Source organism: Bombina bombina, chromosome 4 (assembly GCF_027579735.1).
Source record: "Bombina bombina isolate aBomBom1 chromosome 4, aBomBom1.pri, whole genome shotgun sequence".
In the NCBI taxonomy this organism is placed as follows: domain Eukaryota; kingdom Metazoa; phylum Chordata; class Amphibia; order Anura; family Bombinatoridae; genus Bombina; species Bombina bombina.
Window position 1 is genome coordinate 693202367 of NC_069502.1, and position 27528 is coordinate 693229894.

Below are 27528 nucleotides of genomic sequence, written 5' to 3' on the forward strand. Positions count from 1 at the left end.
CCCAGACGATCGTTTCGGCCTCCTATGGGCCTCGTCAGTGAGGTGCAGCCACATTCCTCTAAGCACACTGGGCAAGGAGTCCACGTCTGGTTTCCCCCATCACCCATAGGGAGACTTCCCAAGGGTCATAATAATTTGCATACAAAGAGAGAAGCGCTCTACCAGGAACGAACAACAGCTCAGTGGCTTGTTCTATGGCGATTTACCACCCGGAAGCAGCCTCTTTTAGACCAGTGTGCTTTTCACAGAAAAAAACTTTCCTGAAGTATATCAGTCTGATCCCGCCAAGTAAGGTCAGTCCAGCCCCGAAATACCAGGCAATTCTCCTCTGAACAAGGAACATGACAACCCCAGACGATCGTTTCGGCCTCCTATGGGCCTCGTCAGTGAGGTGCAGCCACATTCCTCTAAGCACACTGGGCAAGGAGTCCACGTCTGGTTTCCCCCATCACCCATAGGGAGACTTCCCAAGGGTCATAATAATTTGCATACAAAGAGAGAAGCGCTCTACCAGGAACGAACAACAGCTCAGTGGCTTGTTCTATGGCGATTTACCACCCGGAAGCAGCCTCTTTTAGACCAGTGTGCTTTTCACAGAAAAAAACTTTCCTGAAGTATATCAGTCTGATCCCGCCAAGTAAGGTCAGTCCAGCCCCGAAATACCAGGCAATTCTCCTCTGAACAAGGAACATGACAACCCCAGACGATCGTTTCGGCCTCCTATGGGCCTCGTCAGTGAGGTGCAGCCACATTCCTCTAAGCACACTGGGCAAGGAGTCCACGTCTGGTTTCCCCCATCACCCATAGGGAGACTTCCCAAGGGTCATAATAATTTGCATACAAAGAGAGAAGCGCTCTACCAGGAACGAACAACAGCTCAGTGGCTTGTTCTATGGCGATTTACCACCCGGAAGCAGCCTCTTTTAGACCAGTGTGCTTTTCACAGAAAAAAACTTTCCTGAAGTATATCAGTCTGATCCCGCCAAGTAAGGTCAGTCCAGCCCCGAAATACCAGGCAATTCTCCTCTGAACAAGGAACATGACAACCCCAGACGATCGTTTCGGCCTCCTATGGGCCTCGTCAGTGAGGTGCAGCCACATTCCTCTAAGCACACTGGGCAAGGAGTCCACGTCTGGTTTCCCCCATCACCCATAGGGAGACTTCCCAAGGGTCATAATAATTTGCATACAAAGAGAGAAGCGCTCTACCAGGAACGAACAACAGCTCAGTGGCTTGTTCTATGGCGATTTACCACCCGGAAGCAGCCTCTTTTAGACCAGTGTGCTTTTCACAGAAAAAAACTTTCCTGAAGTATATCAGTCTGATCCCGCCAAGTAAGGTCAGTCCAGCCCCGAAATACCAGGCAATTCTCCTCTGAACAAGGAACATGACAACCCCAGACGATCGTTTCGGCCTCCTATGGGCCTCGTCAGTGAGGTGCAGCCACATTCCTCTAAGCACACTGGGCAAGGAGTCCACGTCTGGTTTCCCCCATCACCCATAGGGAGACTTCCCAAGGGTCATAATAATTTGCATACAAAGAGAGAAGCGCTCTACCAGGAACGAACAACAGCTCAGTGGCTTGTTCTATGGCGATTTACCACCCGGAAGCAGCCTCTTTTAGACCAGTGTGCTTTTCACAGAAAAAAACTTTCCTGAAGTATATCAGTCTGATCCCGCCAAGTAAGGTCAGTCCAGCCCCGAAATACCAGGCAATTCTCCTCTGAACAAGGAACATGACAACCCCAGACGATCGTTTCGGCCTCCTATGGGCCTCGTCAGTGAGGTGCAGCCACATTCCTCTAAGCACACTGGGCAAGGAGTCCACGTCTGGTTTCCCCCATCACCCATAGGGAGACTTCCCAAGGGTCATAATAATTTGCATACAAAGAGAGAAGCGCTCTACCAGGAACGAACAACAGCTCAGTGGCTTGTTCTATGGCGATTTACCACCCGGAAGCAGCCTCTTTTAGACCAGTGTGCTTTTCACAGAAAAAAACTTTCCTGAAGTATATCAGTCTGATCCCGCCAAGTAAGGTCAGTCCAGCCCCGAAATACCAGGCAATTCTCCTCTGAACAAGGAACATGACAACCCCAGACGATCGTTTCGGCCTCCTATGGGCCTCGTCAGTGAGGTGCAGCCACATTCCTCTAAGCACACTATGCAAGGAGTCCACGTCTGGTTTCCCCCATCACCCATAGGGAGACTTCCCAAGGGTCATAATAATTTGCATACAAAGAGAGAAGCGCTCTACCAGGAACGAACAACAGCTCAGTGGCTTGTTCTATGGCGATTTACCACCCGGAAGCAGCCTCTTTTAGACCAGTGTGCTTTTCACAGAAAAAAACTTTCCTGAAGTATATCAGTCTGATCCCGCCAAGTAAGGTCAGTCCAGCCCCGAAATACCAGGCAATTCTCCTCTGAACAAGGAACATGACAACCCCAGACGATCGTTTCGGCCTCCTATGGGCCTCGTCAGTGAGGTGCAGCCACATTCCTCTAAGCACACTGGGCAAGGAGTCCACGTCTGGTTTCCCCCATCACCCATAGGGAGACTTCCCAAGGGTCATAATAATTTGCATACAAAGAGAGAAGCGCTCTACCAGGAACGAACAACAGCTCAGTGGCTTGTTCTATGGCGATTTACCACCCGGAAGCAGCCTCTTTTAGACCAGTGTGCTTTTCACAGAAAAAAACTTTCCTGAAGTATATCAGTCTGATCCCGCCAAGTAAGGTCAGTCCAGCCCCGAAATACCAGGCAATTCTCCTCTGAACAAGGAACATGACAACCCCAGACGATCGTTTCGGCCTCCTATGGGCCTCGTCAGTGAGGTGCAGCCACATTCCTCTAAGCACACTGGGCAAGGAGTCCACGTCTGGTTTCCCCCATCACCCATAGGGAGACTTCCCAAGGGTCATAATAATTTGCATACAAAGAGAGAAGCGCTCTACCAGGAACGAACAACAGCTCAGTGGCTTGTTCTATGGCGATTTACCACCCGGAAGCAGCCTCTTTTAGACCAGTGTGCTTTTCACAGAAAAAAACTTTCCTGAAGTATATCAGTCTGATCCCGCCAAGTAAGGTCAGTCCAGCCCCGAAATACCAGGCAATTCTCCTCTGAACAAGGAACATGACAACCCCAGACGATCGTTTCGGCCTCCTATGGGCCTCGTCAGTGATCTGACCCCTTACACTGCCGCCACCTATCTAAAAATTATTAACCCCTAATCTAATCCCCCTATACCGCCGCCAGCTATATTAATATTATTAACCCCTAATCTAATCCCCCTAAAGTAATAAACTCTATTACCAGCCCTTAAAAGGGCATTTTGCAGGGCTTTGCCCCAAAGTAAACAGCTCTTTTGCCCTATAACCTGCCCTCCCTACACCGCCGCCACCTATATTAATAGTATTAACCCCTAATGTAAGCCCCTTACACCGCCGCCATCTATATTAAAATTATTAACCCCTAATTTAATCTACCTACCCCGCCGCCAGCTATGTTATCTATATTAACCCTAAGTATATTATAGTTAATATAGTTATTACATTATATATATTAACTATATTAACCCTAATTATATTAGGGTTAATATAGTTAATATAGTTACTATAGTATTTATATTAACTATATTAACTCTATCTAACCCTAACACTCCTAACTAAATTCTTATTAAATTAATCTAATTCATATTATAAACTAAAATATTCCTATTTAAATCTAAATACTTACCTATAAAATAAACCCTAAGATAGCTACAATATAATTAATAATTACATTGTAGCTATGTTAGGGTTTATATTTATTTTACAGGTAAATTGTTAATTATTTTAACTAGGTATAATAGCTATTAAATAGTTATTAACTATTTAATATCTACCTAGTTAAAATAATTACCCAATTACCTGTAAAATAAATCCTAACCTAAGTTACAAATACACCTACACTATCAATAAATTAAATAAACTACAAATATCTATCTAAAAATACAATTAAATAAACTAAACTAAATTACAAAAAAACCCCACTAAATTACAAAAAATAAAAAAAAGATTACAAGATTTTTAAGCTAATTACACCTATTCTAAGCCCCCTAATAAAATAATAAAGCCCCCCAAAATAAAAAAAATTCCCTGCCCTATTCTAAATTAAAAAAAGTTCAAAGCTCTTTACCTTACCAGCCCTTAAAAGGGCCTTTTGCGGGGCATGCCCCAAAGAATTCAGCTCTTTTGCATTTAAATAAATATACAATACCCCCCCAACATTACAACCCACCACCCACATACCCCTATTCTAAACCCACCCAAACCCCCCTTAAAAAAGCCTAACACTACCCCCCTGAAGATCTCCCTACCTTGTCTTCACCACGCCGGGCCGAACTCCTCATCCGATCCGGGCGATGTCTTCCTCCAAGCGGCAAAGAAGAATTCTTCATCCCGGCGATGTCTTCCTCCAAGCGGCAAAGAAGAATTCTTCATCCCGGCGATGTCTTCCTCCAAGCGGCAGCAACGTCTTCTTCCTTCCGGCAGCATCTTCAATCAAGCGGCATCTTCAATCTTCTTTCTTCGCTCCGCCGCCGCGGAGCATCCATCCCGGCCGACGACTGAACGACGAATGAGGTATCTTTAAATGACGTCATCCAAGATGGCGTCCGCCGAATTCCGATTGGCTGATAGGATTCTATCAGCCAATCGGAATTAAGGTAGAAAAATCTGATTGGCTGATTGAATCAGCCAATCAGATTCAAGTTCAATCCGATTGGCATCGCCGGGAACCAATCAGCCAATCGGATTGAACTTAAATCTGATTGGCTGATTCAATCAGCCAATCAGATTTTTCTACCTTAATTCCGATTGGCTGATAGAATCCTATCAGCCAATCGGAATTCGGCGGACGCCATCTTGGATGACGTCATTTAAAGATACCTCATTCGTCGTTCAGTCGTCGGCCGGGATGGATGCTCTGCGGCGGCGGAGCGAAGAAAGAAGATTGAAGATGCCGCTTGATGGAAGATGCTGCCGGAAGGAAGAAGACGTTGCTGCCGCTTGGAGGAAGACATCGCCGGGATGAAGAATTCTTCTTTGCCGCTTGGAGGAAGACATCGCCCGGATCGGATGAGGAGTTCGGCCCGGTGTGGTGAAGACAAGGTAGGGAGATCTTCAGGGGGGTAGTGTTAGGCTTTTTTAAGGGGGGTTTGGGTGGGTTTAGAATAGGGGTATGTGGGTGGTGGGTTGTAATGTTGGGGGGGGGGGTATTGTATATTTATTGAAATGCAAAAGAGCTGAATTCTTTGGGGCATGCCCCGCAAAAGGCCCTTTTAAGGGCTGGTAAGGTAAAGAGCTTTGAACTTTTTTTAATTTAGAATAGGGCAGGGAATTTTTTTTATTTTGGGGGGCTTTATTATTTTATTAGGGGGCTTAGAATAGGTGTAATTAGCTTAAAAATCTTGTAATCTTTTTTTTATTTTTTGTAATTTAGTGTTTTTTTTTTTTTGTAATTTAGTTTAGTTTATTTAATTGTATTTTTAGATAGATATTTGTAGTTTATTTAATTTATTGATAGTGTAGGTGTATTTGTAACTTAGGTTAGGATTTATTTTACAGGTAATTGGGTAATTATTTTAACTAGGTAGATATTAAATAGTTAATAACTATTTAATAGCTATTATACCTAGTTAAAATAATTAACAATTTACCTGTAAAATAAATATAAACCCTAACATAGCTACAATGTAATTATTAATTATATTGTAGCTATCTTAGGGTTTATTTTATAGGTAAGTATTTAGATTTAAATAGGAATATTTTAGTTTATAATATGAATTAGATTAATTTAATAAGAATTTAGTTAGGGGTGTTAGGGTTAGATAGAGTTAATATAGTTAATATAAATACTATAGTAACTATATTAACTATATTAACATTAATATAATTAGGGTTAATATAGTTAATATATATAATATAATAATTATATTAACTATATTAACCCTAATATAATTAGGGTTAATATAGTTAATATAGCTGGCGGCGGTTTAGGGGGATTAGATTAGGGGTTAATGTATTTAATATAGCTGGCGGCGGTGTAGGGGGATTAGATTAGGGGTTAATACATTTATTATAGCTGGCGGCGGTGTAGGGGGATTTAGATTAGATGCAAAAGAGCTGTTTACTTTGTGACAAAGCCCCGCCAAAAGCCCTTTTAAGGGCTGATAAAAGAGCAGTTTTCTTTGGGGCATGCCCCGCAAAAAGCCCTTTTAAGGGCTGGCAAAAGAGCAGTTTACTTTGGGGTAATGCCACGCAAAAAGCCCTTTTCAGGGATATTTGTAGGGTTAGACTTAGGTTTAGTGGTAGGGATAGTTTAGTATTTTAGGGGTTAAATAATTTAATATAGATGGCGGCGGGGTAGGGGGATTAAATTAGGGGTTAATAATTCTAAAATAGATGGCGGCGGTGTTAGGGGCTCACTTTAGGGGGTTAGAGATTTAATATAGCTGGCGACGGGGTACGGGAGCGGCGGTTTAGGGGTTAATAACTTTATTAGGTTGCGACGGGTTACGGGAGCGGCGGTTTAGGGGTTAATAACTTTTGTTGTTGTTAGGCTAGTGAGGGGGGATAGCGGATAGAGGGTTAGACGTGTCGGGCTATGTTTAGTAGTCGTGTTAGACAGTGCGGGTGATTTAGACTTTAGTCAGGTTTTGTAGGCGCCGGCAGTTTCTAACGTGGCGCAAGTCACTGGCGACTCCAAAAATCTGTACTTACGCAGATTTCTGGACATCGCTACTTTGTCAGACTTGCGCCACTTTAGCAACTGACGGCGCTGCATATTGGATAGCTCGAGTTGCGAGCTGAAACTGCGGGCGACGCAGGTTCCCTCGCTTGCGCCACAAACTACGCCGTTTATCGGATCGCGCCCCATATTGTTTTTTTTTTTGTGTTTTTTTAAGCAGTTAGATCTCATTAGACATTTAGGTAAAAAAATAAGCTTTAAAGGGACAGCCTACACCAGAAGTTTTATTGTTTTAAAAGATAGACAATCCCTTTATTACTCATTACCCTGTTTTGCATAACCAACACAGTTATATTAATACACTTTTTACCTCTGTGATTACCTTGTATCTAAGCATCTTCTGACAGCCCCTGATCACATGACTTTTTATTTATTATCTATTGACTTGCATTTTAGCCAATTATTGCAGCATCTGCCACAAGCTACGTGCGTGATCACAATGTTATCTATATGGCTCACATGAACTAGCACTCCTCTGTTGTAAAAAGATAATACAAAAGCATGTGATAAGATGCTGTCTTTTATGGCTTAGAAACAGGCAGACATTTAGAGGTTTCAATATTATAAAGTATATTAATATAACAATGATGGGTAGTAAAGGCATTATCTATACTTTTGAACATTAACAATTTTAGTGTTGACTGTCCCTTTAAGTTTGCTACATCTTTTATTATTTTATTCCACCTAGAACTGTAATCTCGAAGATCCATTTCTATCTCCCACTTCCATGATCAGAATTCTTTCCTGTGCAATACATTTTAGGCTATTTCTATAAGACATCTTAAGGTCAGAGCTACTACTACAAGTCTTCGTTGTTAACATAATCAAGTGGAGAAACCTTGAAAACTCTTCTGGGTATTGTACACAGAGAAGGAACATCTGGTGCAATCAAGTGAGATTGTTGCATCTGCCTTAGCTTTTAATGCAAGCTAATAAGTATTCAGTTCATGGGAACTACACAAAAAAAAATGAACGTTCCCATCACAGCAGTGGTGAGATCATGTGTTCTGCCACTCCCCACAATCCCAAGGGAAAAATAAACTTTCAATCATTAAAAAACTAGTGCAATAAATACAGCTTCAAACTTGAGAATATTAACATGTCAAATAAAACCCGTCCTCTAAACTAATAACATTTTTAAATTAACCTATTAAAATAAAATGATGCATTCTTGGTTTTAAGTTTATCTTTAACATGAAATTCACTATAAATCTAAATGGGTTATTGTGTGCAAAGATACAATATATATCTAAAAAAACATTATAGCATTTACTAGACTGAATAAACGAAAACATCTGTCAGAGTATTCTGATCGCTCACTGCTTGTAAAAAAAGCATAATATAACAGATATAAAGGGAGTCTGCTTCCAAATAAAAAAAAAGTTTATTTTTAAAGAAGATTAAGATTTGGTTATAGATTACACTAACCATTATTTTTTTACACTAAATCATTTTGGGTTGTATGAATGCACCGTGTGTTGTAGTCTGCCTGGCACAATTGAATTCATATGAGGATGGATCCTAACTAGGTAATAAAAGTGTGAAGCAATTTCTGAACTACAATTCAAGCAAAATATTTTATTGAACTGCAAATTTTCATATGCCAAAAATTAGCATTCTAGATCAGTGTTAGTATTAAATGGATACTAAACCCAAATTTTTTTTTCATGATTAAGATAGAGCATGCGATTTTAAACAACTTTCAAATTTACTCCTACAATTAATTTTTCTTTGTTCTCTTGCTATCTTTATTTAAAAAGCAGGAATTTAAAGCTTAGGAACCAGACCATTTTAGGTTCAGCACCATGGTAGCGCTTACTTATTGGTGACTACATTTAGCAAACCAATTAGCAAGCATAACCCATGTTCTCAACCAAAAATGGGCCGACTCTTAAGCTTTACATTCCTGCTTTTTAAATAAAGATATCAAGAAAATGAAGAAAATTTCATAATAGGAGTAAATTAGAAAGTTGATTAAAATTGCATGCTCTATCTGAATCATTAACAAGAACATTTGGGTTTAGTGTCCCTTTAAGCAGAGCCAAAACAAGCTTACGCCTAGATTTAGAGTTCTGCGTTAGCCGTCAAAAGCAGCGTTAAGGGGTCCTAACGCTGCTTTTTACCGCCCGCTGGTATTTAGAGTCAGCCAGGAAAGGGTCTAATGCTCACTTCCAAGCCGCTACTTTTCCATACCGCAGATCCCCTTATGCCAATTGCATAGCCTATCTTTTCAATGGGATCTTCCTAACGCCGGTATTTAGAGTCTTGGCTGAAGTGAGCGGTAGAGCCTCTACCGACAAGACTCCATCCGCAGAAAAAAGTCAGTAGTTAAGAGCTTTCTGGGCTAACACCAGTTTATAAAGCTCTTAACTACTGTGCTCTAAAGTACACTAACACCCATAAACTACCTATGTACCCCTAAACCGAGGTCCCCCCACATCGCCGCCACTCTAATAAAAATTTTTAAACCCTAATCTGCCGACCGCACACCGCCACCTACATTATCCCTATGTACCCCTAATCTGCTGCCCCTAACATCGCCGACACCTACATAATATTTATTAACCCCTAATCTGCCCCCCCCCCAACGTCGCTGCTACCTTACCTACACTTATTAACCCCTAATCTGCCGACCGGACCTCGCCGCCACTCTAATAAATGTATTAACCCCTAAAGCTAAGTCTAACCCTAACACCCCCTTAAATTAAATATAATTTTAATCTAACGAAATAAATTAAATATTATTAACTAAAGTCTTCCTATTTAAAACTAAATACTTACCTGTAAAATAAACCCTAATATAGCTACAATATAACGAATAATTATATTGTAGCTATTTTAGGATTTATATTTATTTTACAGGCAACTTTGTATTTATTTTAACTAGGTACAATAGCTATTAAATAGTTATTTACTATTTAATAGCTACCTAGTTAAAATAATTACAAAATTACCTGTAAAATAAATCCTAACCTAAGTTACAATTAAACCTAACACTACACTATCAATAAATAGATTAAATTAATTAACTACTTAGTACCTACAATTAAATAAACTAAACTAAATTACAAAAACAAACAAACACTAAATTACAAAAAATAAAAAAAGATTACAAGAATTTTAAGCTAATTACACCTACTCTAAGCCCCCTAATAAAATAACAAAGCCCCCCAAAATAAAAAAAATTCCCTACCCTAATCTAAATTAAAATAGTTAACAGCTCTATTACCTTACCAGCCCTTAAAAGGGCTTTTTGCGGGGCATGTCCCAAAGAAATCAGCTCTTTTGCCTGTAAAAAAAACACAATACCACCCCAACATTACAACCCACCACCCACATACCCCCTACTCTAACCCAAACCCCCCTTAAATAAACCTAACACTACCCCCCTGAAGATCTCCCTACCTTGAGTCGTCTTCACCCAACCGGGCCGAACTCTTCATCCGATGGACCAAAAGAAGACATCCGGAGCGGCAGAAGTCTTCATCCTATCCGGGCAGAAGAGGACATCCGGACCGTCAGACATCTTCATCCAAGCGGCATCTTCTATCTTCATCCATCCGACGAGGAGAGGCTCCATCTTCAAGACCTGTGGCGCGGAACATCCTTCTTCAACGACGACTACCTGACGAATGAAGGTTCCTTTAAGTGACGTCATCCAAGATGGCGTCCCTCGAATTCCGATTGGCTGATAGGATTCTATCAGCCAATCAGAATTAAGGTAGGAAAAATCTGATTGGCTGATTGAATCAGCCAATCAGATTCAAGTTCAATCCGATTGGCTAATAGTTAAAATAATTACCAAATTACCTGTAAAATAAATCCTAACCTAAGTTACCATTACACCTAACACCACACTATCAATAAATTAATTAAATAAACTAAAATTATCTAAACTAAAATACAATTAAATACACTAAACTATATTACAAAAAAAAGCAAACACTAAATTACAAAAAATAAAAAAAGATTACAAGAATTTTAAGCTAATTACACCTAATCTAAGCCCCCTAATAAAATAAAAAAGCCTCCCAAAATAATAAAATTTCCCTACCCTAAACTAAATTACAAAAGTAATCAGCTCTATTGCCAGCCCTTAAAAGGGCCTTTTGCAGGGCATTGCCCCAAAGTAATCAGCTCTTTTACCTGTAAAAAATAGAACAACCCCCCATTACAACCCACCACCCACACACCCCTACTCTAAAACCCACCCGATCCCCCCTTAAAAAAACCTAACTCTAACCCCCAAGTGCTCCTTACCTGTCCTGAAGACTGGCAGAGAAGGTCCTGTTCCAGGCGGTGAAGTTTTCTTCCAAGCGGCGACATCTTCTTTTTCCTGGAACCAGCCGGCGCGGAGTGGAGGCGTTGAAGACCGATGACCGCGGAGCTGAAGACCATCCACTCTGGAACTGAAGACCAGCGATGCTGGAACTGAAGATCGGCGATGCTGGAACTGAAGATCGGCAACGCTGGAACTGAAGACCAGAGCCATGGAGCGTGGAGGATCCTCTTCATACGATCTCCGCCGTATAAAGTGGAAATATTGAAACTATTTAAAAAAAAGGACTTTTCATATGAGACATCCGCTAAAAGAAAATGAATGGCCCCATATTGTTCGCAATTGATAAATAAAGGAGTTAAAGCTCGCCTGATATATCCAGCACGTATAATCATTGAGGACAAAGGTACTAAATATTCTTTTGAGGAGGTGGCAGATGTTAAAAAATTTATAGAGACGGGGTAAAGTTTCAGTTTTCATATAATGGTAAGATTGTCCTATAGGGAGCTGTTTTTTTCTCTTCTAAATAATAAGAACCATACGTTAATGGTAGTAGTGAGATTTTATATTGTATTTTACCAGTATTGTGTCTTTCCTTCCCCTTTTTTTTTTTTCTCTCTCTCCTCTCCGCCATCGCCCCTCCCCTCTTTCCCCCGCTCCGCGCCCTCGGTTTGCCCCGAATGGGCTGACCCTTGCAAAATGGCTAATTAGCCTGATTTTAGATGGTGGAAGGAATTAAGGTTTTATCTTGGAATATAGGAGGGATATCCTCCCCCATTAAACGCAAATTGGTTATTAAAACTTTAGCAAGCTATAAACCAGATATTGTTCTCCTTCAGGAGACACATCTTAATGAGTATGAAGCGGCTAAATTGAAGATAAAATGGGTAGGGGAAGTAGAAGTAGAAAATGTGGGGTCGCTATCCTCTTCCATAAAGAGTTAGAATACAAAATAGATAAGGTAGAAATAGATCCGGCTGCAAGATACATTCTTATCCATGTGTTTATAAAGAATATTACATTTATATTTTGTAATATATATGCCCCAAATAAGTTTTCGAGAGAATTCTGGGAGAAAATCAAAATCAAATTATTTCCCTTTATTTCTGAAAATTTAATTCTAGGGGGTGATTTCAATGCTACCCTATATCCGGCATGAGATAGACTTTCTAATAAAAATAGAGTAGCCTATGAAAAGAATGCAAAATATTTATCACAATTCTGCGTAAAGCTAAAATTAGTTGATATATGGCGTTTAAAAAACCCAGATAAACAGTCATTTTCTTGTGAGTCTAAAGCACATGGCACCTTTTCGAGAATTGATCTATTTTTAATTACGGAGAATTTAGCTAGTCAGAAATTAGAGACAGGAATTGGAGATATTATCATCTCAGACCATGCAATTCTTTCTTTGCCATTTCCTACTGGGCTAAAGAATAGGATTCAAACGCCTAGTTTTTATTTCCCTCGATATTTGTACACTAATCCTAAATTTGTTATTTTTTTGAGATCTCTCTGGCAACGATATTACGCCGATAATATAAGCTATGCTAATAAACCGGAAATTTTCTGGGAAGCTTTTAAAGCTGTAATGCGGAGAGAAATACAAACATATATTAGTATAGCGAAGAAAAAGAGTAAAGCTTGGGAAATTCAAATCATGAATGAAGTTAGGAACTTACATAGAAAATATTGTTTAAGGCGTACTTCGGGAAACTGGAAAAAATACCAAGATAATAGGAAGGAAAGAGACTTGTTCTTAAAACAAAAACTTTTAGAGGAAGAAGCAAAAATAAATCTTCAATTTAAAGGATTGCATGGCTCCTCTGCTAAATATTTAGCTAGACTCATTAAGGTTAGAAAAAAGAAAAATGTTATTCCCGCGATTCAAACTGAAAAGGGAAGATATACGGAGACTAAGGGGATTATGGAGGCATTCTTTGCCTATTATCAACAATTATACTCTGGAATTGAGATAGATATTATTAACCAAGATACCTTTTGGTCCATGATAAAGACGCCTCAATTAAGTAATGAGGACTTAATATCGATTAATGCTCCAATACCTATCGATGAAATTAGAAAAGCTATAGATCATTTGAAGATGAATAAGGCTCCTGGACCAGATGGGTTTCCAGCGGAGCTTTATAAATGTTTTGGTGAGGTCCTTCTGCCCACCTTAGAAAAACTTTTTAATTACTATTATATGTCTAATAATATGATTTCTAGTTATTTCTCCGCGGCCAACATTTCGCTCATTTTAAAGAAAGGTAAAAATCCCGAAGATCTGGCCTCTTACAGGCCGATTTCGGTTTTGAATACAGACTATAAGATCTTAATGACTATTATTGCTTCAAGACTATCTTCTTGTTTATATAAAATCATTCATCCAGACCAGACTGGATTTATGGTAGCTAGAAATCCAGCTAAAAATACCCGCAAATTGATCAATTTTTTAGATTATGCCTGGAATGTGGATAAGGAGAGGAAGAAGCCATTATGGCAAGGGACTGCTATACTCTCTCTGGATGCGGTCAAAGCCTTTGATTCGATTGTATGGAAATACCTTTTTAGGGCGATGGAGAAGTTTGGTTTAAAAGGGGAATTTGCACAATTTATTTCTAGATTATATCATAAACCAATTTCCTTTTTACTTATCAATGGGTCTTTATCTCCTAAAATAATATTACAGAGAGGCACTAGGCAAGGATGCCCTTTATCCCCTCTACTTTTTAATATAGCGTTGGAACCTCTCGCGATTCGATGTAGAGATGTTTTGATAGGAGTCCCATTCGGTATACACTGTCTCAAAATGTTGCTCTATGCAGATGATGTGTTGATTTTTCTTACCAATATCCAGCAGTCTATTCCTATGATTCTACAAGTGTTAGAAGTTTTCAGCTTTCAGGTTACAAGATAAACTTAGAAAAGAGCGAATTAATGTGTATAAATACTTCTCAGCTAGAAGGCCTCGATATTCCATTTAAATTGGTTGATGTTATTAAATACCTAGGTTTGATTTTGCATAAAAATCCTAAATTTTGGTATAAAGCCAATTTTGAGCCCCTTTTTCAAAAAAATGGATCTGATTTGCATCTTTGGGCCGCTTTTCCACTGTCTATCACAGCTAGAGTTAATTTGATAAAATCAATAATTTTTCCACGTTTGTTATATCCACTCCAGAATTTGCCTTTATTCGTATTGAATAAAGATTTAAAGTTTTTTAATGCTCAAATTTCTAAATTTACCTGGAACAATAAAAAGCCCCGAATTGCTTTGGCTAGATTAATGCAAAATTGCGGATCGGCGGGATTGGCGCTTCCTAACCTTAAATTGTATAATTTAGCTGCCATGGTTAAAACGGCAATAGATTGGCTTGCTGGCACTAATCTAGTTTCATCAGAAGAGCTAGAAAATTATTTGATTGCCCCATTTGCGTTAAAAGCTATATTACACACTGCAGTCCAGAAGCTGCCTCAGAATGTTAGCTGTCTTATTACTGTTAGAAACATAGTTTTTGCCTGGCAAAAGTTTTGTGCAATGTTAGATATAGATTATTCGTTTTCTGAATGGCTTCCTATTGTAAATAATCCAAATTTTTTGCCCGGCCTTTACCAAAAAGTTTTTAAAGTTTGGTCCGATAAAGGACTACATTACGTCAAACAGTTACTTGATGAGAATGATCAATTATTAATGGCGGATACGATATTTAATAAATATGATCTAGCTAAATCTAATCTATTTGCTTACTTTCAAATTCGCCATTTTGTTCTATATCAAAGCTGGCCCACTTCTTGGCTCTCTGATTGGACGGATATTAAGCTTTTTATACAAAAATTTGTGGCAGGAAACTCTTCGATATCTTTGATGTATGATATCATGTTGACCAAGCAGAGTCTCGTATTTAAGGATAACATTTGTAAGTCCTGGCTGCCGTTAATCCCCTCGGTAAATCATGATAAGATTATTCAGAGTTTTGACTCTCTACGTAAGTGTAAAGTTCCGATATCTTGGAATGAATCTCACATGAAATTGATTAATAATTTTTACCTTTCTCCGTGGAAAATTTCTAGATTTTACCCGACTTTGGTTAGTTTATGCCCCCGTTGTTCACATGATAGGGCTGATTTGCTCCATATGTTTTGGACATGCCCTGGGGTAAGACAATTATGGTTAAAGATCATATTCTGGTTTAATAAATTATACAAAATATCAATTGCTTTATCTGCGGAAGATGTCATCTTTCTATGTCCTCCACAAGAGGCCTTTAATGTGAACACCATAAATAGCTTAAATACTATTATTCTCACTGTTAGATACTGTATTCTTAAAAATTGGAAAGCTAGGCGGATATCAGGATTAGCTTCGGTTTTTAGATCTTTGCAAGATCAAATTGTCTTTGAATCATTTCATCTTTATGAAGTATCGGAGAAAAGGATTAAGAAGTTTCTATGAAATGGACACCAGTTATTCTGTCCTATCCATATTCCTTGCAAAAAAGGATACTTTCTCCTTTCCTTTCTTCGGTGAGTTTTGCGGAACTAACGTTACTTAATGTTTTTCCACATACATGGATTGATGGTACTATGAGGAAGTCCTAGTCGGTGGCGTTCTGGGGGCGCGGGGTGGGGGTGGGGTAGTGGGCGGGGTGAGGATCGAGGGAGAGATAATTAGGCTCTTTTTTTTTTTTTTTGTTTTGTTTGTTTTTTTTTTTTTTCTCTTTTCTCTGTTTTTCTATTAGACCTTTATTATGTTATTATACAGGTGAGAAGGAAGGTCAAGTGAGAGAGGGATCTCATGTAACCCAAGGGCCTTTAGTAATAAGTATATCTTTGCAACAATTTGTGTGTTTTTTTTTTCTTTTAAAGGCTACTGTATTTATGTGTAATGATTATCTCTTAATTGTATTTTGAAAATGTAAGGTTCAAAGTTTTTCTCTTTATGCAACAAGAATAGAAAATGTGAGGTTTATTTATAGTATTTCCTGCATAATTGTGATGTAACAGATTTGCCTATTTTGTAGCAACTTGTTTGCTAGGTTTTTTCTGTATTTGTATATGATTGCTGTAATTCATCACACTTGATATTTTATATTTAACCTCAATAAAAATCATTTGAAAAAAAAAAAGGAATTCAAGGTACGCAATTAAAAATGGTGTCCCTTGAATTCCTATTGGCTGATTTGAGCCTTCAAATTCAAATCAGCCAATCGGATGAGAGCTACTTTAATTCTATTGGCTGATTTGAATAGCCAATAGAATAAGAGCTACTGACATTCTATTGGCTGATTTAATAGCCAATAGGTTTCCACGCGGCGGGGTCTGGGAGCGGCGGTTTAGTGGTTAATACATTTATTGTTAGGAGTGAGAGGGGGGATTGCGGATAGGGGGGATTGCGGATAGAGGAGTATACATGTTGGGCTCTTTTTGGGAGGCGTGTTAGACAGTTATGGGATATTTTATACTTTAGTTACTTTTTTTAGGCGGCGGCAGTTTCTAAAGTGCCGTAAGTCACTGGCGACTCCAGAAATTTGTACTTACGCTTATTTCTGGACATTGCTAGTTTGTCCGACTTACAGCACTTTAGCAAATGTCGGCGCCGTATATGTGATAGCTCGCTGTGCGAGGTGAAATTACGGGCGGCGCAGGTTTCCACGCTTGCGTCGAAACCTGCGCCGTATATCGGATCACGCCCCAGATACTCCATAAAAAACATAATTTATGTAAGAACTTACCTGATAAATTCATTTCTTTCATATTAGCAAGAGTCCATGAGCTAGTGACGTATGGGATATACATTCCTACCAGGAGGGGCAAAGTTTCCCAAACCTCAAAATGCCTATAAATACACCCCTCACCACACCCACAATTCAGTTTAACGAATAGCCAAGAAGTGGGGTGATAAAAAAGTGCGAAAGCATATAAAATAAGGAATTGGAATAATTGTGCTTTATACAAAATCATAACCACCACAAAAAAAGGGCGGGCCTCATGGACTCTTGCTAATATGAAAGAAATGAATTTATCAGGTAAGTTCTTACATAAATTATGTTTTCTTTCATGTAATTAGCAAGAGTCCATGAGCTAGTGACGTATGGGATAATGATTACCCAAGATGTGGATCTTTCCACACAAGAGTCACTAGAGAGGGAGGGATAAAATAAAGACAGCCAATTCTTGCTGAAAATAATCAACACCCAAAATAAAGTTTAACGAAAAACATAAGCAGAAGATTCAAACTGAAACCGCTGCCTGAAGTACTTTTCTACCAAAAACTGCTTCAGAAGAAGAAAATACATCAAAATGGTAGAATTTAGTAAAAGTATGCAAAGAGGACCAAGTTGCTGCTTTGCAAATCTGATCAACCGAAGCTTCATTCCTAAACGCCCAGGAAGTAGAAACTGACCTAGTAGAATGAGCTGTAATTCTCTGAGGCGGTGTTTTACCCGACTCAACATAGGCAAGATGAATTAAAGATTTCAACCAAGATGCCAAAGAAATGGCAGAAGCTTTCTGGCCTTTTCTAGAACCGGAAAAGATAACAATAGACTAGAAGTCTTTCGGAAAGATTTAGTAGCTTCAACATAATATTTCAAAGCTCTAACAACATCCAAAGAATGCAACGATTTCTCCTTAGAATTCTTAGGATTAGGACATAATGAAGGAACCACAATTTCTCTACTAATGTTGTTGGAATTCACAACTTTAGGTAAAAATTCAAAAGAAGTTCGCAACACTGCCTTATCCTGATGAAAAATCAGAAAAGGAGACTCACAAGAAAGAGCAGATAATTCAGAAACTCTTCTGGCAGAAGAGATGGCCAAAAGGAACAAAACTTTCCAAGAAAGTAATTTAATGTCCAATGAATGCATAGGTTAAAACGGAGGAGCTTGAAGAGCCCCCAGAACCAAATTCAAACTCCAAGGAGGAGAAATTGACTTAATGACAGGTTTTATACGAACCAAGGCTTGTACAAAACAATGAATATCAGGAAGAATAGCAATCTTTCTGTGAAAAAGAACAGAAAGAGCAGAGATTTGTCCTTTCAAGGAACTTGCGGACAAACCTTTATCTAAACCATCCTGAAGAAACTGTAAAATTCTCGGTATTCTAAAAGAATGCCAAGAAAAATGATGAGAAATACACCAAGAAATATGTCTTCCAGACTCTATAATATATCTCTCTAGATACAGATTTACGAGCCTGTAACATAGTATTAATCACAGAGTCAGAGAAACCTCTTTGACGAAGAATCAAGCGTTCAATCTCCATACCTTTAAATTTAAGGATTTCAGATCCTGATGGAAAAAAGGACCTTGTGACAGAAGGTCTGGTCTTAACGGAAGAGTCCACGGTTGGCAAGAGGCCATCCGGACAAGATCTGCATACCAAAACCTGTGAGGCCATGCCAGCAGAACAAACGAACATTCCTTCAGAATCTTGGAGATTACTCTTGGAAGAAGAACTAGAGGCGGAAAGATATAGGCAGGATGATACTTCCAAGGAAGTGATAATGCATCCACTGCTTCCGCCTGAGGATCCCGGGATCTGGACAGATACCTGAGAAGTTTCTTGTTTAGATGGGACGCCATCAAATCTATTTCTGGAAGTTCCCACATTTGAACAATCTGAAGAAATACCTCTGGGTGAAGAGACCATTCGCCCGGATGCAACGTTTGGCGACTGAGATAATCCGCTTCCCAATTGTCTACACCTGGGATATGAACCGCAGAGATTAGACAGGAGCTGGATTCCGCCCAAACCAAAATTCGAGATACTTCTTTCATAGCCAGAGGACTGTGAGTTCCTCCTTGATGATTGATGTATGCCACAGTTGTGACATTGTCTGTCTGAAAACAAATGAACGATTCTCTCTTCAGAAGAGGCCAAAACTGAAGAGCTCTGAAAATTGCACGGAGTTCCAAAATATTGATCGGTAATCTCACCTCCTGAGATTCCCAAACTCCTTGTGCCGTCAGAGATCCCCACACAGCTCCCCAACCTGTGAGATTTGCATCTGTCGAAATTACAGTCCAGGTCGGAAGCACAAAAGAAGCCCCCTGAATTAAACGATGGTGATCTGTCCACCACGTTAGAGAGTGTCGAACAATCGGTTTTAAAGATATTAATTGAGATATCTTTGTGTAATCCTTGTACCATTGATTCAGCATACAAAGCTGAAGAGGTCGCATGTGAAAACGAGCAAAGGGGATCGCGTCCGATGCAGCAGTCATAAGACCTAGAATTTCCATGCATAAGGCTACCGAAGGGAATGATTGTGACTGAAGGTTTCGACAAGCTGCAATCAGTTTTAGACGTCTCTTGTCTGTTAAAGACAGAGTCATGGACACTGAATCTATCTGGAAACCCAGAAAGGTTACCCTTGTCTGAGGAATCAATGAACTTTTTGGTAAATTGATCCTCCAACCATGATCTTGAAGAAACAACACAAGTCGATTCGTATGAAATTCTGCTAAATGTAAAGACTGAGCAAGTACCAAGATATCGTCCAAATAAGGAAATACCACAATACCCTGTTCTCTGATTACAGACAGAAGGGCACCGAGAACCTTTGTAAAAATTCTTGGAGCTGTAGCTAGGCCAAACGGCAGAGCCACAAACTGGTAATGCTTGTCCAGAAAAGAGAATCTCAGGAACTGATAATGATCTGGATGAATTGGAATATGCAGATATGCATCCTGTAAATCTATTGTGGACATATAATTCCCTTGCTGAATAAAAGGCAAGATAGTCCTTACAGTTACCATCTTGAACGTTGGTATCCTTACATAACGATTCAATATTTTTAGATCCAGAACTGGTCTGAAGGAATTCTCCTTCTTTGGTACAATGAAGAGATTTGAATAAAACCCCATCCCCTGTTCCTGAACTGGAACTGGCATAATTACTCCAGTCAACTCTAGATCTGAAACACAATTCAGAAATGCTTGAGCTTTTACTGGATTTACTGGGACACGGGAAAGAAAAAATCTCTTTGCAGGAGGTCTCATCTTGAAACCAATTCTGTACCCTTCTGAAACAATGTTCTGAATCCAAAGATTGTGAACAGAATTGATCCAAATTTCTTTGAAAAAACGTAACCTGCCCCCTACCAGCTGAGCTGGAATGAGGGCCGCACCTTCATGTGGACTTAGAAGCAGGCTTTGCCTTTCTGGCTGGCTTGGATTTATTCCAGATTGGAGATGGTTTCCAAACTGAAACTGCTCCTGAGGATGAAGGATCAGACTTTTGTTCTTTGTTGAAACGAAAGGAACGAAAACGATTATTAGCCCTGTTTTTACCTTTAGATTTTTTATCCTGTGGTAAAAAAGTTCCTTTCCCACCAGTAACAGTTGAAATAATAGAATCCAACCAACCAAATAATTTGTTACCCTGGAAAGAAATGGAAAGTAGAGTTGATTTAGAAGCCATATCAGCATTCCAAGTCTTAAGCCATAAAGCTCTTCTAGCTAAAATAGCTAGAGACATAAACCTGACATCAACTCTGATAATATCAAAGATGGCATCACAGATAAAATTATTAGCATGCTGAAGAAGAATAATAATATCATGAGAATCATGATGTGTTACTTGTTGCGCTAAAGTTTCCAACCAAAAAGTTGAAGCTGCAGCAACATCAGCCAAAGATATAGCAGGTCTAAGAAGATTACCTGAACACAGATAAGCTTTTCTTAGAAAGGATTCAATTTTCCTATCTAAAGGATCCTTAAACGAAGTACCATCTGACGTAGGAATAGTAGTACGTTTAGCAAGGGTAGAAATAGCCCCATCAACTTTAGGGATTTTGTCCCAAAATTCTAATCTGTCAGACGGCACAGGATATAATTGCTTAAAACGTTTAGAAGGAGTAAATGAATTACCCAATTTATCCCATTCTTTGGAAATTACTGCAGAAATAGCATTAGGAACAGGAAAAACTTCTGGAATAACCACAGGAGATTTAAATACCTTATCCAAACGTTTAGAATTAGTATCAAGAGGACCAGAATCCTCTATTTCTAAAGCAATTAGAACTTCTTTAAGTAAAGAACGAATAAATTCCATTTTAAATAAATATGAAGATTTATCAGCATCAACCTCTGAGACAGAATCCTCTGTACCAGAAGAGTCATCAGAATCAGAATGATGATGTTCATTTAAAAATTCATCTGTAGGGAGAGAAGTTTTAAAAGATTTTTTACGTTTACTAGAAGGAGAAATAACAGACATAGCCTTCTTTATGGATTCAGAAACAAAATCTCTTATGTTATCAGGAACATTCTGCACCTTAGATGTTGAAGGAACTGCAACAGGCAATGGTACTTTACTAAAGGAAATATTATCTGCATTAACAAGTTTGTCATGACAATCAATACAAACAACAGCCGGAGGAATAGCTACCAAAAGTTTACAGCAGATACACTTAGCTTTGGTAGATCCAGCACTAGACAGCGATTTTCCTGTAGTATCTTCTGACTCAGATGCAACGTGAGACATCTTGCAATATGTAAGAGAAAAAACAACATATAAAGCAAAATTGATCAAATTCCTTAAATGACAGTTTCAGGAATGGGAAAAAATGCCAAAGGACAAGCTTCTAGCAACCAGAAGCAATGAAAAATGAGACTTAAATAATGTGGAGACAAAAGCGACGCCCATATTTTTTAGCGCCAAATAAGACGCCCACATTATTTGGCGCCTAAATGCTTTTGGCGCCAAAAATGACGCCACATCCGGAACGCCGACATTTTTGGCGCAAAATAACGTCAAAAAATGACGCAACTTCCGGCGACACGTATGACGCCGGAAACGGAAAAGAATTTTTGCGCCAAAAAAGTCCGCGCCAAGAATGACGCAATAAAATGAAGCATTTTCAGCCCCCGCGAGCCTAACAGCCCACAGGGAAAAGAGTCAAATTTTTGAAGGTAAGAAAAAATGAATAATTCAAATGCATAATCCCAAATATGAAACTGACTGTCTGAAAAATAAGGAAAGTTGAACATTCTGAGTCAAGGCAAATAAATGTTTGAATACATATATTTAGAACTTTATAAACAAAGTGCCCAACCATAGCTTAGAGTGTCACAGAAAATAAGATTTACTTACCCCAGGACACTCATCTACATGTTTGTAGAAAGCCAAACCAGTACTGAAACGAGAATCAGCAGAGGTAATGGTATAAATAAGAGTATATCGTCGATCTGAAAAGGGAGGTAAGAGATGAATCTCTACGACCGATAACAGAGAACCTATGAAATAGACCCCGTAGAAGGAGATCACTGCATTCAAATAGGCAATACTCTCCTCACATCCCTCTGACATTCACTGCACGCTGAGAGGAAAACCGGGCTCCAACTTGCTGCGGAGCGCATATCAACGTAGAATCTAGCACAAACTTACTTCACCACCTCCATCGGAGGCAAAGTTTGTAAAACTGAATTGTGGGTGTGGTGAGGGGTGTATTTATAGGCATTTTGAGGTTTGGGAAACTTTGCCCCTCCTGGTAGGAATGTATATCCCATACGTCACTAGCTCATGGACTCTTGCTAATTACATGAAAGAAATAAGATGTTTTGACTGTTTTTAAGTTCTTTTTATTAAAGAGTTCAAAGATTATGCAAACATAAGCCTGTAGATACAAATAAAAGTAAGACTAAGAAAAAAGTTACATTTTAAGTATATAGTTCATATATTTTAAAAGGACACTATTTATGTTTTTTCTTTCATGATTCAGATAGAGTATGCAATTTTAAGCAACTTTCTAATTTACTCCTATTATTAAATTTTCTTCGTTCTCTTTCTATCTTCATTTGTAAAAGCAGGAATGAAATCATAGGAGCTGGCCCATTTTTGGTTCAGCATCTGGGTAGTCCCTGCTGATTGGTTGAATATAGCCACCAATCAGTAAGCACTACCCAGGTGCTGAACCAAAAAATGGCCCGGTTCCTATGCTTACATTCCTGCTTTTTTAAATAAAGATAGAAAGAGAATGAAGAAACATTTGTAATAGGAGTAAATTAGAAAGTTACTTAAAATTGCATGCTCTATCTGAATCATGAAAGATAACATTTGGGTTTTGTGTCCCTTTAAGCATATGACATGTTTATCAAAAATGGACTTGTAGGGCCTGTGTTTCTGGCAAGCCTGCAGGCTCGCCAGAAACACCAGTTATGAAGCAGCGGTTTAAAGACCGCTGCTCCATAACCTGTCCGCCTGCTCTGAGCATTGCCGCAATTCAACCCGATCGAGTACGATCGGGTTGATTGACAACCCCCTGCTGGCGGCCGATTGGCCGCGAATCTGCAGGGGGCAGCATTTCACCAGTAGCTCACAAGAGCTGCTGGTGCAATGCTGAATACGGAGAGCGTATTGCTCTCCACATTCAGCGAGGTCTGTCGGACCTGATCCGCACTGTCGGATCAGGTCCGACAGACCTTTGTTAAATATGCCCCACTGTCTTCTATCACTCTATGTTGACATATTTCTAAATAGCAAACATGGAAATGCAGAGACAAAAAATAACCCATGATGTCCTGAATTCATGAGATTTTTATGAAATAAGTGAACTCTAAACCCCCTTTATTTTTTCATGAATCCCTGACTATTAATCCATTCCAAATATATTTTTTTAGAATTTCTTTCAGATCATAAATACATTAGACTTCTATTGACGTAGGAGCATTTAAAAATATATAGAAGCTTATGTATGATATTAATTGTTACTACATATATTCTCCATAACTAGTATATATACTTATTTGAATAAAATTATGCAAGATCCTATTTTTAATTATTTATTATTTATCTAGCGCACAAACCAATGTTCATTAAGTTTGGTCTGTACGGTGGAACATGAGTACTGAGGTTGCACCATATTGACTATTGTGGTGTTATTGTAAATTGGCAAAATGCAACTGGCATTACATATGATCCCATTTAATACCTATCAGTCATATGTAATATTGTCTGAATATTTTTATAAGTTAATATAACCTTGGACTTTGAGGACACCCTTGTACTTACTATACTTATTTTTCCACATCAAAAAATTTAGACAAAATAGTAATTATGCCCAAATGGTAAATGAAAATTTGAATTGAAATGATAAATATTCAACCAATAACAACAACACGAAAGGTGTACTAGCCTAAATATATTGAACTTCATTATACAATGTATTTAATTTAATATAGCTGCTTCTGACCCACTTTGCTTCAGGTCCGCCTGAAACGGTAGTTAAGAAGTAGCGGTCGTAAGACTGCTGCTCCTAAACTTATCCACCACCTCTGAGATTGTGGACAGCAATCAGCCCGATCGGATACGATCGGGTTGCTTAACATCCCTTATTAGCAGCCAATTGGCCGCAAATGTGCAGGGGGCGGCATTGCACAAGCGTTTCACGAGAAATGCTTGTGTAATTATAAAGGCCGACAGTGTATGCGTATCGATGTGCGGTGGACATTGTTAAATCGGCCCCATAGCCTTTGCTTCTTACACTAGTTTGAAATGCTAAGAAAGTTCTGAAAAATTTTAAGAACAGAGACGAAAGTTATCATTTCCCCTGATGGATTCATTTTGTCAGTATGCCAGAGCATTACAAGTGGCAACTGTCTATATAAGCTTTAAACTTAACACTTATAAGACTGAATTATGTTTTGCTACAACATGTACAGTGAATTAATGGACATTTATCTTAAAACTGTTATATCAACCATGTGAAAGGAACAGTTTACCCAAAAACTTTATATCCTTTAATTTGTTCCTAATGATCTATTTTACCTGCTGGAGTGTATTAAAATGTTTACAAATAACTCCTTAGCCTGTCGTACCCCTACCTATACTGAAAGTTTCTATATCTAGGTATAGGCTATTGACAAACTATTCAAACACAGTAAGCAGAAGAAATTACATTCACAGTGGGAGGTGGAAACCAATCAGCAGCTACTGAGCCTTTTTAGATATTATTTTCAACAAAGGATATCAAGAGAATGAAGCAAATTAGATAATCAAAGTAAATTGGAACGTTGTTTAAAATGGAATCATCTTTCTAAATCATGAAAGAAAACTATTTGGGTTTCATGTCCCTTTACATTTTAAAGGGACACTGAACCCAATTTTTTTCTTTTGTGATTCAGATTTTAAGCTACTTTCTAATTTACGCCTATTATCATTTTTTCTTTGTTCTCTAGATAACTTTATTTGAAAAAGAAGGCTTCTAAGCTAAGGAGCAAGACAATTTGTGGTTCAGAACACTGGACAGCTCTTGTTTATTAGTGGGTGAATGTATCCACCAATCAGCAAGAACAACCCAGGTTGTTCACCAAAAATGGGCCGGGATCTAAACTTACATTCTTGCTTTTCAAGAGAATGAAGACAATTTAATAATAGGAGTAAAATAGAAAGTTGCTTTAAATTGCATGCTCTATTTGAATCACGAAAGAAAATTTTTGGGTTCAGAGTCCCTTTAACTAATGCAGCAGGGTCATATGGGTACTTCTTGGTAATGGTGATTATCTAATAGGTACTTCTTGCTAATGATCATTGGCTAATATCAGTTATAGGAAACTGAGTATTGAGCCTCTTTAAAAGTGGCAACTAATTTATTTATTGACGAGTGGGGAATATTTTTGTTACTGCAAGAGGAATCTAAATGACATGTAAAGAACAATGCTCAAAATCTTGTATTTTACAATACCCCAGTTTTCTCATCACCAACTGTACTGTGGGACCCACCTCCCCACTATGCAATAATGTACAACAGGTGAAGTACTGTTACATACTTGTTGGAGCTGAATGGCAGTGGGCAAGGGCATGGGAGACAGGATCTTAGCACTCCCCCAGTAGTGTCACCCCGATAACCTGTCGGACACACATCACAGTGTTTTCCAGTTGTATTCCTTTGGCAATCCTGCAAAGAATAATAAAGTTACAATTTATAATGATACAGACGTAGATCAAAGAACCTCCTTCTTAAAGGTAAAGAGTAGTAGTTATTATTTCATTAGCAGTGGTATTACTAGAATAATTGTACATTTAACAGAATATTTTCCATCTACTGTACATCTTAAAGAGTCAATAAAGATGTATTACATGTGCATAGCATATATTAGCGGTCAAGCTATGCATTGCAAAATAAGAGGTTGATCATGATCTCAACAACTAATGATTTCTGAATGTTGGCCAATATTGGGCTAGATTACGAGTCGAGCACCATTTAGAGCTGCTCCTGCTCGAGCATAAACTTTGCAAGACAACAGCTTTTTGCGGGTGTCGGGTATCACGCATATTACTAGTTGAAAGTAAAAAGTTTGCGTGCTATCAAAACTCAACATGCGCTGATCTAATATCGTGACCACATTAACTTCTCCCCATAGAAGTCAATGGAAAGCGCAAAAGAAAAAACTATCGCTTGCCGGCTAACCCAGGAGTTATAAATAGTTCACATTCTGATGTTCTTCACATACAGAACAATGTACTTTTTATTGTAAATACATATGTCTACATATACCTATATATCTATTCCTATAGATATATCATTATAGATATCTATTTTACATTAACATGATCAAATATCAATATAGAAATATATATTTAACAATCAAAATGACATCATTTTCTAAGTGAAGAACAGAGGAATGTAAAATATGCGTAATGTGAATCAGGGTTCATGATTTAGGTCTAACTCAGTGTCGGTTAGTGCACATAAAGAATTGCTAACTTCAATACGCATTCTTGAAATATTAAATACTGTATATTATATCGTACCCTCTTGTATCAGTACAATGTTTTGTGGACCCAGGACATACTTGAAAAGGAGAGAAATATCAATGTATCCTTCCTGGTAAAATATTTTATAAATAAATAAATATCAAAAACAAAAAAAAATATTAAAAATTATTATACATACTGTAAAAAAGTCTAAATTATCTATAGAATATATATGTATGGCCCATCCTTGTCCTTATATTCAGTGCTACATATATAAAGAATAACACTATATATTACAACTTCTGATACCATAAACACTTCTTCATAAACTAAATACAGGATGGGCATAGCCCCTACTCATACCCTCACCCATGACATTGTGTGGCTCCATAAAGCTCGAAGCCCTGGGTGTATGCCCCTTTTGCCCTGCCCAAAGGGCAGGCCTGGCCATCACTGTTGTTAATGTTTTGCTGAACAAGAGCAGGTCTAGGTGTGTAGGAATTCATGTTCAATGTGTCTTTAAAGGAACATTAAACCCACATTTTTTCTTTCAATATTCAGATAGAGAATACGATTTTAAACAACATTCAAATTTACTTCTATTATTTAATTTGCTTCATTCTTTAGATATTCTTTGTTGAAGAAATAGCAATGCAAATGGGTTAGCCAATCACACAAGCCATCTATGTGCAGCCACCAATCAGCAGCTTCCGAGCCTATCTAGATATGCTTTTCAGCAAAGAATATCTAGA

At 38.5% G+C, this 27528-nt stretch overlaps 1 protein-coding gene across 1 annotated transcript in view; it reads right to left on the reverse strand.

Moving 5' to 3' along the window:
- The window catches only part of LAMA4 (laminin subunit alpha 4), a 247604-nt gene that overhangs the window by 160541 nt on the left and 59535 nt on the right, over positions 1–27528 (reverse strand). The window contains exon 3 of the mRNA XM_053710874.1: positions 25849–25976. Coding sequence (XP_053566849.1) covers positions 25849–25976 — 128 coding nt within the window. The remainder of the gene's footprint in view (positions 1–25848; positions 25977–27528) is intronic.